The sequence below is a fragment of the Athene cunicularia genome (genome assembly GCF_003259725.1).
Source record: "Athene cunicularia isolate RWA chromosome 5 unlocalized genomic scaffold, athCun1 chr5_part1, whole genome shotgun sequence".
In the NCBI taxonomy this organism is placed as follows: Eukaryota; Metazoa; Chordata; class Aves; order Strigiformes; family Strigidae; genus Athene; species Athene cunicularia.
Window position 1 is genome coordinate 24450024 of NW_020799101.1, and position 12698 is coordinate 24462721.

The following is a 12698-nucleotide window of genomic DNA, read 5'->3' on the forward strand; positions in this document are numbered from 1 at the left end:
TCCGGGGCATCGCTGCTGCAAGTTCCCCGGAGGCAGACGTCGGGGCCGGGGTGCCTCCTCCGGGTGCCGGGGAGCGGCCGCTTCCCACGGGCTCTCCCTTTGCCCCGGCCCAGCCGGGGCCGTGGGGCGGCGGCGGGAGAGAGCGGCCCCCGGAGGGCATTTCCCGGAGGCAGCGGGGCCGGGACCCGGCAGGAAATGGAAGGATGAAGTGTGCAGCCGGAGCGGTGATGTTCCTTCTCTCCGTGCTTTCCCCTGCAGGAACGTAATCCGCAATGCTAGTTCTCAGGTTGCTCAATGTTGTCGCTCCAGCCTACTTCTTGTGCATCTCCCTAGTGACCTTCGTCCTTCAGATCTTTCTCTTCATCCCCAGCATGTTCAGAGACCCTTCCACCACCCCACTTTTCTCTCCTGCTCTGCTGCATGGGGCCCTCTTCCTCTTCCTCTCAGCTAATGCCCTGGGCAACTACGTCCTTGTGATCCAGAGCTCCCCCGAGGACTTGGGCAAGGGCTTAAACTTGGGCAAAGGAGCCGAAGTGGTGGCGGACTGGCTGGATGGAAGCAGGTCCCCTGGCTCAGCCTTGCCCAGCACTCACTTCTGTAGACTGTGTGCCAGAGTCACCCAGAGGCATGACCACCACTGTTTCTTCACAGGGAACTGCATCGGGAGCAGAAACATGCGAAACTTCATCATGTTCTGCCTCTACACCTCCCTGGCTTGCCTCGACTCCTTGGTGGCAGGCATGGCTTACATTTCCGCTGCACTCTCCATGTCTTTTGCAAACCCGCTGGCCTTCCTCACTCTTCTGCCTCACTCCATCAGCCAGTTCTTCTCAGGTAAGGACTTCTTCCTCAGAGGTGAGGAACTTGTTCCTCCTCCAGGGCTCCTGGGGTGGGGGGGGGACACATGATCTTCCTCAGATAACTGTATAGGGGAGTGGTGGGGGGGAAATGGGGAAGAAGGACAACTGGCTGTGTTCAACAAAGCCCTCTTTGGAGGCTAGAGACAGCCTTTGCAAAGGACTTTTCTTCACCTCTAATAAAGGTTGGGACCCATTCCAGGTTAGAGCCACAGCCCTATTCCTAATGCATTTGGCTCAGGAAAACGCTCTATAACCAGCTTGCTGGTGATAAAATAGGGCTATGTGTTGTTCAGGGAATGTGTTGCAATTAAATGGAGGAGAGGGATTTTACTCATTGTACTGCAGGTGGAGGGGATCTTTTGCCTGTCCTACAGGCAGAGGTGGGGGGTCTGAAGTTTTTTGTATCCTACTAGTCTGCAGGTTCCCCATATCCCAGTGGAGGTATTCTTTTCATTCAGGTCCATTCACCCCCCCTCTGTCACCCACCTCCTGCCTCCTGGCAGCACATATTTACTGAGATCTTGCCATCATTCCAGCACAGCAGAGGTGGGGTTCAGGTAACATAAATCAAGAGAGGAGTTAATGTGATGTGATTAGCCACCTCTCTTGTGACCCCAGTCTGGGACACAAGTCCACAGAGAACTAGGGGAAATTCTCGGTGCCTGCTCTTTGCGAGACCACACCAAAAGCAAATACCTTTCTTCTTGTCCCCATCCCTTGCACTTCCTTCTGCTTCTCCCCCTTTCCCCCTCTCTTCCTGCAACTTTCCATAAATCTCCACAGCCCTTCCCCATCCTCCTCCTGATTCTGCTCCCGTAACTCTTCCTCTGCTCTTCCAGTCTTGTCTCTTCACCTTTCAATACAAACACTCTAACATCAACCCTTTCTCTGTTCAAACCCAAGAGCTAGATAAAACCTGGTCTCAGAGAAGGGACTATGCAGACCGTTACTCTGCTCTGAAGGCGACTGCAGAAAAATGTCATTTCCCCCCGGTGCAGCTCATGCCTCACACACTTAGATCAGCTTTTGTTAGACTAAAATAGGTATCCCATATATTTTAGCTTCACAGATTCAGCTGAGCTCAGAAAGAAGGACACAGAGTCTGTCTTGGATCATGCACCGCCACCAGAAGTGTTTATTATGATCTGAACGTGGAGTCTCCACTGCTGGGGATACAGGACTCGGAGAGGCCCCAGCTTGCTTTTCAGATTCCAGGCTGGGTTTGCAGGGTTGCCATCTGAAAACAAACAAATATCTCTCTACTTGGCAAATTAGCAGATTTGTCATGGTAATCACTGAGATACAATAAACATGAAATTCTGCCATGACATTTTTATGGAGTCATTTTTCCAAGTAGAAGAATTTTTGTAAATAATGTTGCATGAGCTTCACTAGCATTAAAAACACTGGGAACGGTTTTCCCCTGTGCCTAAAATCCACTCAGCACAGTAGCACAGGAGAGAGAGCAGGGGTGTGGGAGGAGATTATCAAAGAATTAGTTCTCTCTCTCTCTGACTCTGAGGGCTCATCTGCACCAAGCTGGGTCTGGGCATATGTTTGAAGAACCAGTGAAATGCCCCAGCTCTGGTGTCAGCAATTGCAGTGCCAAAGAGAGCATGTGGGTAGTGTTTGAGTGAGACACAACGGGTCTGGGTGCAGGGCTGGGAGCTGGGAGCCAGAACACCCTCAAAAGGTAGCAGGTCCTGGTAGCTCCCACCTAACCTTTATCTCATCTGGGGTGAGAACTGCTGCTTCACACAGTAATACACAGGCGGGTGGCATCTTGGTTGCTTGGAAGGAAGTCCCTGCTAGGTTTCTACCAGCACATTTAACCTCCAGTTCAGGAAAGAAAAGCAGCCTGGAATAGTTACCTGGAAGGGGCGTCCACCCAATATTTTTCAGCTGACATAACTATTACTTAAACCTTGTTCTAGGACCCAAAGAAAGCATTCCTATAGCAGGGATAAAATTTTACCTCTCTTCTTCTCCATCATGTCCTCTGCACTGGAGAAGTAAAGGAGGATGAAGGGTGAATCTGCTGGTCTTATGTCAACTGAGTGTTCCCTGCTTTCATGCTGGGAAAATTTTCAACTGGCTTGTTTTGCCCAGACTGTGCTCGGATGTGGATTTCAGAGTCTGACCCAGAGTCTATAATTTCAGGCTGTGATTCAGCTTTTCTGGCATAGATAATGTATGGCAATAAGCTTGAGATCACACCAGGTCAGATAGAGCAAAAGTGAATCTGAGACTAAAATGGACTGTGGTGATGAGGGACAAAGAGAACACTCTTGTAAACATGGGTCAGATTGGAATCTACAAAAGAAATTATAGAAAATGCTTTGTGTAGGTAACCTGAAGAAAAGGTTAAAAAAAACCATGTGTCTGGAAAGCATGGCTCAGAGATGCTTAATATTTGTAAGGGGAAACAAGGGTAATTTCTTGATGTTGAATTCCAGCAGCTCATAGAAATAAAGTATACAGCTGCCTTGCAAAGGCTCTAAAGAAAATAGCTGTCTTTCTCCAGATCCCATCTGAATATCAGCTGTAGGAAAGAACATATGTCTGTCACACTTTGGTCAAGTAGAAGAGGGGGAGAGAAGCCCATATTTGGCTCTGGGATCCCTACCTGATGGATTAAGCTATTCCAACAGAATTGGTATGAAGATTTGTCATCATCCTAAAGGGTTTGTTCTTCCCTTGCTGTATTGCATGCAAAGCCTGCTGAGCTGAATGGGATCTAATGAGAAGGGAAAGGTGACGTTGCATTTAGGAAGAAAACTGAATGACTGCTGTGCCTTTTTCAAGCGAGGACAGTCTCTGAAATCTCAAGACTGTAGTCAGTGTCCTTACAAATCATCCTTAGAGGGGCCTGCTGGCTGAGCCCAAAGATCGATGTGATTGTCAAGGGCCAGCCCCAATCTCTCACTTACAGCACTGCCAGGTGGAGAAGCCAGGATTCACAGATTGCAAAACCAGGTGACACCACCTAATCCGTGCTTCTGTATAAGAGAAGCAAAAGATGCTTATCCAGTCACGCTTGTATTGAACTTAGAACCTGAAGCAGCCATGTACCTGTTCTAGGCAACACAATGCTACTGTCCATGCAATCCCTGCTCCAGAGAATTGCTCTTTTAGGGCCTTTGAGAGACTAGAGCTTTCACCTGCCCAAGTCTCTCTGCCCCATGGTCTTTCAGAGGGATGGGAGCATGTGGGAGCTTTTTCATTTCTAAACCTCAGAGGAACTAGTGAGAGGATATTGGATATTTATACTGGTATTGACACACATTTAATTTTTTATTGTGCACCTGTGCACAAATATGGGTGTTTAATAATATACCAATATACACAAAATATGTGTGTACACATTCATATGCACACACAGGGAATATTATTTTAATGGGTGTACATCTGCCTATGCACTGAAAGGTCACTCAGTAATAGCTGATATTATACTAATATTTTCCAGGAGTTCTAAAATCATTGTAGAGCCCACAGAATATTTTTGTTTAAATATATTCAGCATAAATATAAACCACAAAAACTGTTGAACTAGGAGCTTCAGACCTACAAAGTATTTTGAATATTCTAGCAGCAGCTTTAAAAAAGGAATTTGGATTGTATTTTGGAAAGGTTTATCTTTCTGTTTCTTGCATTAATGTAAAAACTGCCTTTTCCCAATGGTAGAAAAGCCATTACAGATTTATTTTTCTTTTTTATCACATTTTATATAGATATATAGTGATTTGAGAGAGAGAAATCCAGAATCTTTCTGTGTAGTATTAACGCACACAGTAAAGCTTCTGGAAGCATCTACATGCTGTAGGACCCACATCTCTTTTTGAAAGGAACCTAGAAATATCAGATTCGTTGTGATGAACAGGTAGATCCTTAAATAAATTAACCAGTCTTGAAAATAGTGCTGAAGTCTTACAGACATGATTCATTTCTGGCTGAATTTGCCCCTGTAATCTAGATCCTCAAATTAACAGCAAAGGGAGAAGTGTATGGAGACTATTATAATTTCAGTATTTCCCCAGCAGGATCCATTCCATCAGATGCTACAAAGGAAACAATTTTATACAGTTAGAGCAACCAGCTTGTCTTGCTCCTAACTCCCCACTTGTGGCCAGAGAGGATAGGCTGCTCGTCGGTTCTCTGGGCTGTTACACTAGCATGTGAGGTGTGTCTAAACTCTTTCTTTTATTGTCCTCCCTCCCCCCCCATACTCCTGTCCTGCAGGAGCTCTCCTTAGCTCTGAGATGTTTGTCATTCTCATGCTCTACCTCTGGCTTGGGATCGGACTGGCCTGCGCTGGCTTCTGCTGCCACCAGATGCTGCTGATCCTGCGTGGGCAGACGCGGTACCAGGTGCGGAAAGGGATGGTGGTAAGAGCACGACCCTGGAGGGAGAACCTGCAAGAGGTCTTTGGCAAGAGGTGGCTGCTAGGACTTCTCATCCCCGTGCTGAATGTGGGAAGTGACTACCGTAGGCAGAAAGAGAAATAAAATCCCTGGGCGTGTGTATGCATCCCATGCACAAAACACCTCCCCTGTTCTCTCCCACTGTCTCCTGGATCACTAAAGAGCTGGGCTACTCCATCTCTTGGGATTGCAGCCTCTGTGGGAGGAAAGGACTAGCTATCAAACAGAATAAATTTAGCATATTAACAAAGAGATCACAAACCATGTAGATGAAAAGATACTGAAGCTTAGTAGTCACATCACTGCACCTGTGTATGTGGCAACAGTCTTTGAACTAGCAGAAAAATTAGTCAGACCCTCCTGTGGCTTCCTGCCCGACTCCTCCAGCCCCCAGCCCCATTAGCCACCCTATATAATCCTTGCAGGAGCTTTCAGAGAGCCTGGGCTGTTGTGGTAGACTGTAAAAATGGTGTCCATTCCTTGGGAGGGTTTTGCAGGATGCCTTTTTGGCTCTCATATACTTGAGGTAACTTCACAGTACTGAGAAACCTCTAATGACAGAACTGCAATGCAATCAAGATACCCTAGGAGCAGGCTATGCACATGGCTAATGCAGCAGGTAAACCTTCTCTCCACAGGCTAGAAAATCAGGAAGAAAACAGAGAAATCCAGGGTTTCTCATTTGTGTTCTTGATCTGCTCCCTATGCAACAATATGTCAGGACTGTAGCTTTGCTATTTATTTTTAGCAGTCCTTTGCCCAATGACACAATCCAGGCAAAGCTGCCCTTCTGACAGGGAGCAGCAAGAGGCACAAGGAGAAGAAACCGCAAAGGTGAATGAAAAGGCTGTGTGTAAGAAGCTGTGTGATGAGGCAGGCTATGCGTGCCTGTGAGAGAGGGAGGAAGTGTGGACACACAGAGCTGTCGGGAGGTTGCCCTGAGCCCTGCTGATGTGTCTGAGCCCTGAGGCATAACGCTTTTGCAGGGGGCACCTGCACCTTCAGTGCTGTGAAGAGTTCAAAATCCCAGAAGACAGGGAGGTTTTTCAGCCAGTCAGGACGCTTCACTTTGCACTAAAACAAACAAAAAAATGCTTACCTCAGACATCCCTGCCACACCGTAGTTATAGGCTCTCCGGGGCAATTCCCTCTCGCACTGCTGCAGAAGGGTAAACTCACCTATGTTATAACTCCATTAAGGAGGTTAATGGAATTACTACAGGGATTAATCAGCCTAATGTGTTAGTTGTTTTCTAGCTGCAGCAACAGCCCATGAGATCAGTGCTGAGATCCTATGCTAATAGGTGCCTTAAGAAAGGATACCATGACATCTCTAACAGGATCATAGCACTGGATTCCCTAGCAGCTGCAACAAGAAGCCTCCATTTTGGCAAACTGCTTCAGCTTACGTGGGCCACATAGGAATCCATTGCTTCTCTTTAATAGGCTGGGGAGTATGCTGACAAGCCGTGAAAAATGTTATTTCTTCCTCAGAAATGCTCTCGATGCATCCTAAGTAGGGGAATGCACCTGCTTTTATCCGTGCGTTTCTCTCTCATGAGCCAGAAGAGAGACACTCATTCCTACAGGCTTTGTAACTGTCCCTCATCACTTCACACTTGTTTACACGTTTGGATCAATAACAAAGTCTATTGTGATGAGCAGAGTAACCATGAAAATATATTGGAAAAACCCTTAGTTGGATAATTAAAACATGTAGGAAATACATCCTTTCACACTGTGTGTGTTCGCATGAATGCACCACTGTTTCCATGTGTAATACGCTGTATTTTCACTAACAGTGAACAATAAAAACCATTCTGGTTTTTTACATGAGCTGTATTGTGCTTTTTAACAGTTCATTAGCTGTCTCTGTACATTTGTTACAGCATACACACAGACATGTTGAAGGAAAAAGCTAGGATTTGTTTACTGGCTTTGCCAGTAATTCATCATATGATTTTGGACAAGGCCTTGCACCCTTCCTACCAGAATGTAATGACCAATCTAAAAATGCATCTAATAACCAACTTGCAGACCGTATTCTATTTATAAATTATACTATTGACCTCAGCTGAAATCCACAGGAAAATTAAGCTATTATCGTCACCCACAAACAACTCCTTAACGTAAATTATTCCTTACTGGCACAATGGCATCAAGGTGAGCAGACAGTCACCTTGTTGCTAGAACCAAAGCCAGCGCCTCGTGCCATACACCTCAACTTGGAAGGATTCCCAGGATTATTCTTATTCCACAGACCAGTTGATCCAACTTCTTCTTTTTCATATATTTCTAGAGGCAACAGACTCCCAACATTTCAGCCAGCAGCTTCCTCATGTCAGCAGAAATTATGGTTTGACACCCTCGCCCTCTGCTTTTGGCATTTGATTGACACTGCAGTCTCAGGCAGCTCATGGCACTTGGCACCTGCTGCCACACTGCCTCAGGCTGTGAGCTCTTCAGGGCCACACGCTGAGAAGGGCACAATCAACTCACAGTTTTGGGGGGCTGCTCTGCAAGGACAGCCCCAAAGCAGCACAACAGGATTAGTTGTCTATGAAGCCTGTTGCCTCTTCACACCAGGGCTGGATCATGCCTGGCCCCTGTGTCAGGGTCACAGCTGTCTGCCCTTCATGAAGTCTTAGTCCTTGCTGAAGCACAGAGAGATCCCAGTTTGAGTAACTGCAGCACAGTTCCACACAATTATTCTTTCTGTCAGACACCTGTGTTCCTGGCTGTATATTGCTGCATCGCCATTTTATGCAGCTAAATGGTTCCTTTGCAACAAACTACTGAATTTTAGCAACAGTGGTGGGACTTTCAGATGGATACAGCCTTTACAGTTATGATCCTCTGGGATGAAAAGAGCTATAAAAATGTAACATTAGACTGAACCTGTATATTGGTTTATTTCTCTACTCATTCTCAAGTGTGTGGACTGCCCTGTTTGGGGTGGAGTATAGTTCTGCAGAAAGAGTTGAGAGTAGCTCTCTAATTATCCAGCTGCCTTGACATCCCTTCTTTGTCATACCTGTGCATCCACTTATAGAAATCCTTGGCAAGAAAATGTAACAGGGCTCAATAACTGTGAACAGAACCTTTGCTCTTAGCTATGATTTAGTAAATGAAGGCTGAGCTCAATGATAATGTCACAAATTCTAAATCTGTTCAATGGCTCTGAAGTTTTATAAGGATAAATAATGTAAGCTTCTCATCTTCTGTGCTCAGAGAGCCATTGCTTATTATTTGCATTTTATTAAATAGCATCTGTGATAGCAAATGTATTTTGGAACATGATTTCTTGTGACAATGTCTAAATACTTATAAAGGTTTTGAAAACAAAACACTTAGGGCTTCTCTGGCTTTAGAAAATCAGATGAGCATCATTTCTTTCAAGCTCCCTGTTGCTTAAAGACCTTGCACAGAAACCACAGACTTTTGCTTAGTGGCTAGCCTGTTTTAGGTGTGGCTACCTGAAAAAATGGTGCCACCTCTGAGGTCTCTGAAGTCTTTGCAATGACAGTATAGAGCAAATTAGGGGATGCAACTGTGAAGTAACCCACAATAAGTCTGTTCTTATGTATAGTAAGAATCTCATACAAAATAAGAAGTAGATGGTTTTCCTTTTCATACCACAGTATTGGGCAGCCCTCAAGGCCTTCATGCAAAAGGTCTTCATTGAATATCCTCAGAGGTTATAGAGTTAAAACATGACGAGTCTCAGGTAAGAAGGCACAGGGAACATATGAGAAAAGAAGATGTGAAATAGCATTTATCTTGTTTAAGAAATAGCTAACTCAAGGGAGATGACCACAGTCTAAAAATACTTGCAAGTAGACAGAATAAATGAATGAGGAGACTCATTAACTGTAAGGACATAGCTGGAGGAGGATGGGAAGTCCTGGACTGAGAGAAAGAAAAGCCAAGGTCAGAGCTTAGGGCATCTATCTTTAAAACAGTCAGAAGAGAGCAATCAGAAAAAGTGGCCCCAGTGAGAGCAGAAGTGATTTGACTTTGGTAGGGATGATGCACTGAAAGCCATCAGGTGGTAGGAGGTATGACAACAGAATTCGAGTTATCTTCATTGATTGTTGACTGAATGGACACAAAGAAAGTCCAGAGTGAGAAAACTCATTGATAATCACTTTATGCACAAACCCCCTCAAAGTCCCAGCAGAGCCAAAAGAGGTTTTCTCTCTTGAACAGCAAATGACGATACAAGCAGGAGGTGCATGGGTAGAAGTCATAAGTAGCAACAGCAGGGTCTATAGACTTCTATTCAAGTTATTTAAAGACTAGCCAGAACTATTGTGGTTGGACTAAAGAAATGACCTACTTGTTTAATATAAATAAATAAATAAAGGGAGAAGAAAATTTAAAGCATATATGGAGTCTCTGTGCCCTGCTAGATATTTAAATTGATGGAAACACAATGTCAGACAACTTATATTAATGAACAGTAAGATATTCTCTAATAACTACATGTCCACATGCAAGTTTTCTGCTTTTCTAGCTCTTTTCCAGAAACCAGGGCAATAAAGAGTCTTTGGAGATTACACCAAAAGTTGGAAAATATGGTCCAATTAGTGCTTCAGTCCTCTTATGGAGCCATCCAGCCATCTTCATTATACCAAAGAGGTTTTAGCATTCTAACTGGCAAGTGATGTCAGAGCTCAGGAAGGCCAGTCCCATATCCCTTAAGGCTTTTAGAGCCAGGACCTTCTAATCTCCCTGGATGTTTACAAATAAAAAAATGCAAGTTCTCAAGTACCAGTGTCATATGCTGTTTGCACAGTGCCTCATTTAACATGTTGGAGACACCTTAATAGTAGTTCCAGAATTGCTATCAATTAAAAATAAATGGAGCATGTTGGTCAGTTTACTTCTAAAGAATAAAAATGCTGGATGGCAATAGCAAGCTTTGCATGTGAAAGAGAAGGCTCACCTTGTGATCAGTGGGGATGGGAAAGTTTTATTTGTCTGCTACTGACTTTCTAAACACTGCTGTTAATCTACCTTGATCTTGAACAGTTATCAACTTGGCTTTCCTGTGTTTTACTGTATATCTACCACCTTACGGGAATGCACAGCCTCTGGCATGTATTTCACTGTTTTGCTCAGTCTATGTTTACCACCAATCATTCCCAGTTTCACATTATTATCACACCTGACAGGAAAATTTCCACTGATGTCAAGTCAGTCTTTTAGCTGCTTGTGTTGGATAAGAAGAGATGAAGACATGAACCTATGTATCATCAGCCTGCTGAAAATATGATAGATTGGTTTGCCATTGCTATACCCTTAAGAATCTTATATATTCATCGGGCAATGGGGTTAACACAGTGGACCCACATGAGTGCCCTAGGAGTTAACAAGCAACTGCTGAATGCAGCCTTGTCACAAAGGCTGTTATCAAGGAATGATGTTATCATCCAGAACTGCTTGAGATCACAGACGAGCTTTATGGTCAGAGACAGAAAAACAAGAGACAGATCCAGCATCATCAGCCAGGAGTCCTAATGGTTTTTGATTGCTGGAAGGAAATTGTTGACCAGTGCAACAAAAGCAATCTTTGTAGGTCTAAACTTGAACTGTCAAAGTCAAATAGGGCCACAAAGTGCAGATGCTATGAAAGCTGCTTTGAGAAAAACTTCAAAATAGCTTTATCTAAAGCAGAAAGTGTTTCACTAGGTAGGAATTTCCAAGCACTCAATGCTAAGATCAACATTCTGAGCAATGGAAGTTCCTTCAAGACTTGGAGAACCTGTCACCCTATTGACAACTTTGAAGTATCAATTCTTAATTAATCTCCACCGAGTTTGATATTCGAGGATGTCACTAGATGTTCTCCCAAAACATCCAAAGTGCTAAATTAAGTGAAAGTGGTTTATACAAGACTGAAGACCATCATAGGTCCTCCTAGTAGCATCTATTGATACTGATTTTCTTTTCCAGGGAACACCTATAACACTCAGTGAGATGGATTTGTCTGAGAAAATCTTGATTAATCAAGCAGTTTATTACACTAACCAAAACTTGATTGAGATTTTGCGAGTGTTATGGTCAAGGCAAAGAATTTTTCCTTTTCTCTCCAAGTCACAGTATAGAGTCTAGAAAAATCTTTTGGACCCATCTATTCATGTCTCTAAGCTAGCATGCATTAGACTGCAATTTTATAAGTGCTCTAGCTGTCTTCCCTTATACTTCCATTGGCACTAACCATCCAAGGAAATAAGCCAATTTGTGAATACTAAGCCATGAATGAAGGCACAAAGAAATAAAGGGACTGACTGCAGAAAGCAACACAGGTGGTAACAAAGTTCTACTAAACTATCAGCAAGATAGTTCATGGAGATCTAAAATCTCTTTTAAGGCCTCTAGAAACAAAACTCAAAAAACCTCATAATATTTTTCATGCCAGGAGGAAAGCTGAAATTTCAAATCAAACTATAAGACCCAGTTTCTGTCACCCAGAACTGGAGTGTTCTCCAGGTGTATAAGTCCAGCTCACTGCCACTTCAGTTCACTCCACTGCTTCACTGTTGCAGGTGTTTCAGAAATTTGTCTATATAATCAATGCAGCTGGCAGGCACAGTCAGCCTGGGCAGGGCCAATGTCCTGCAACAAGAGATGCCATAAGCTCAGAAAGAACTGTTACTGTCCAGGTTGTCAACAGCACACTAAAAGCCCCTCAGCTCAGGCAAGGATCTTTCAGGTAACACAGAAGCTTTCTATCATATTCAGGTTTGGGGTAGAAGAAATTCTGTAGTCCAGACAGAGGCAAACACCATACCTCTCCCCTTGACAATCTCTTTTTGGTTTTCTGTACTGACTACTCCTTATGAACTAATTTGGCCAAAACTTGTCCAGTGTCATCCAATCAGCTATTGGCATCTTCTGTGAAAGGATGATTTTCAGCAGGGGCTTATTAGGATATGTATTATGTTGATGGGAAAAGAGTAGGAAAGCATGAAATATATGAAGGAGCATGCCAACCCAGCCTACAAATTATAGCATGATGGACAAACTCAATATGAGCCTGCAGAATAAGATGGCAGCATTTCAGACTGCATATGAAGATGAACTGGAAGGAAAAAAAAAAACAAACCAAAACAATAAACCTTTTCCATGGTTCTGTGATGCAATAAAGACACAGAATATTATATTCAGCTCTGCCTTTATTAGTCAAACCAGATGGAGTTCATGGAAAAGCCATAAATAATTAAGAAGCTGAGAAATGGATTTGTAAGAGAAAAAAAAATGGTTATATTTGCCTAGCTTGGTTAACTACAGCCAAAGTGGATGTGAGGAAAATGTGGCAACCATCCATGTATTTTGGAGGGTGGGAGAAATAATTCTTGTTGGATAAACAAGCATCAACTAGAAAGAGAGTTCAATTTAAGAAAAGGAAATG

The 12698-nt window shown here is 43.7% G+C and overlaps 1 protein-coding gene across 1 annotated transcript; it reads left to right on the forward strand.

Annotated features, from left to right (window-relative positions):
* The first annotated feature begins 6 nt into the window (after positions 1–6).
* Positions 7–7112, forward strand: ZDHHC22 (zinc finger DHHC-type containing 22). Its single transcript, XM_026849133.1, has 2 exons — positions 7–834; positions 5100–7112. The coding sequence occupies exons 1-2, from the start codon at positions 273–275 to the stop codon at positions 5363–5365; spliced, it is 828 nt and encodes a 275-aa protein (XP_026704934.1). The 5' UTR covers positions 7–272; the 3' UTR covers positions 5366–7112.
* Positions 7113–12698: the final 5586 nt, after the last annotated feature.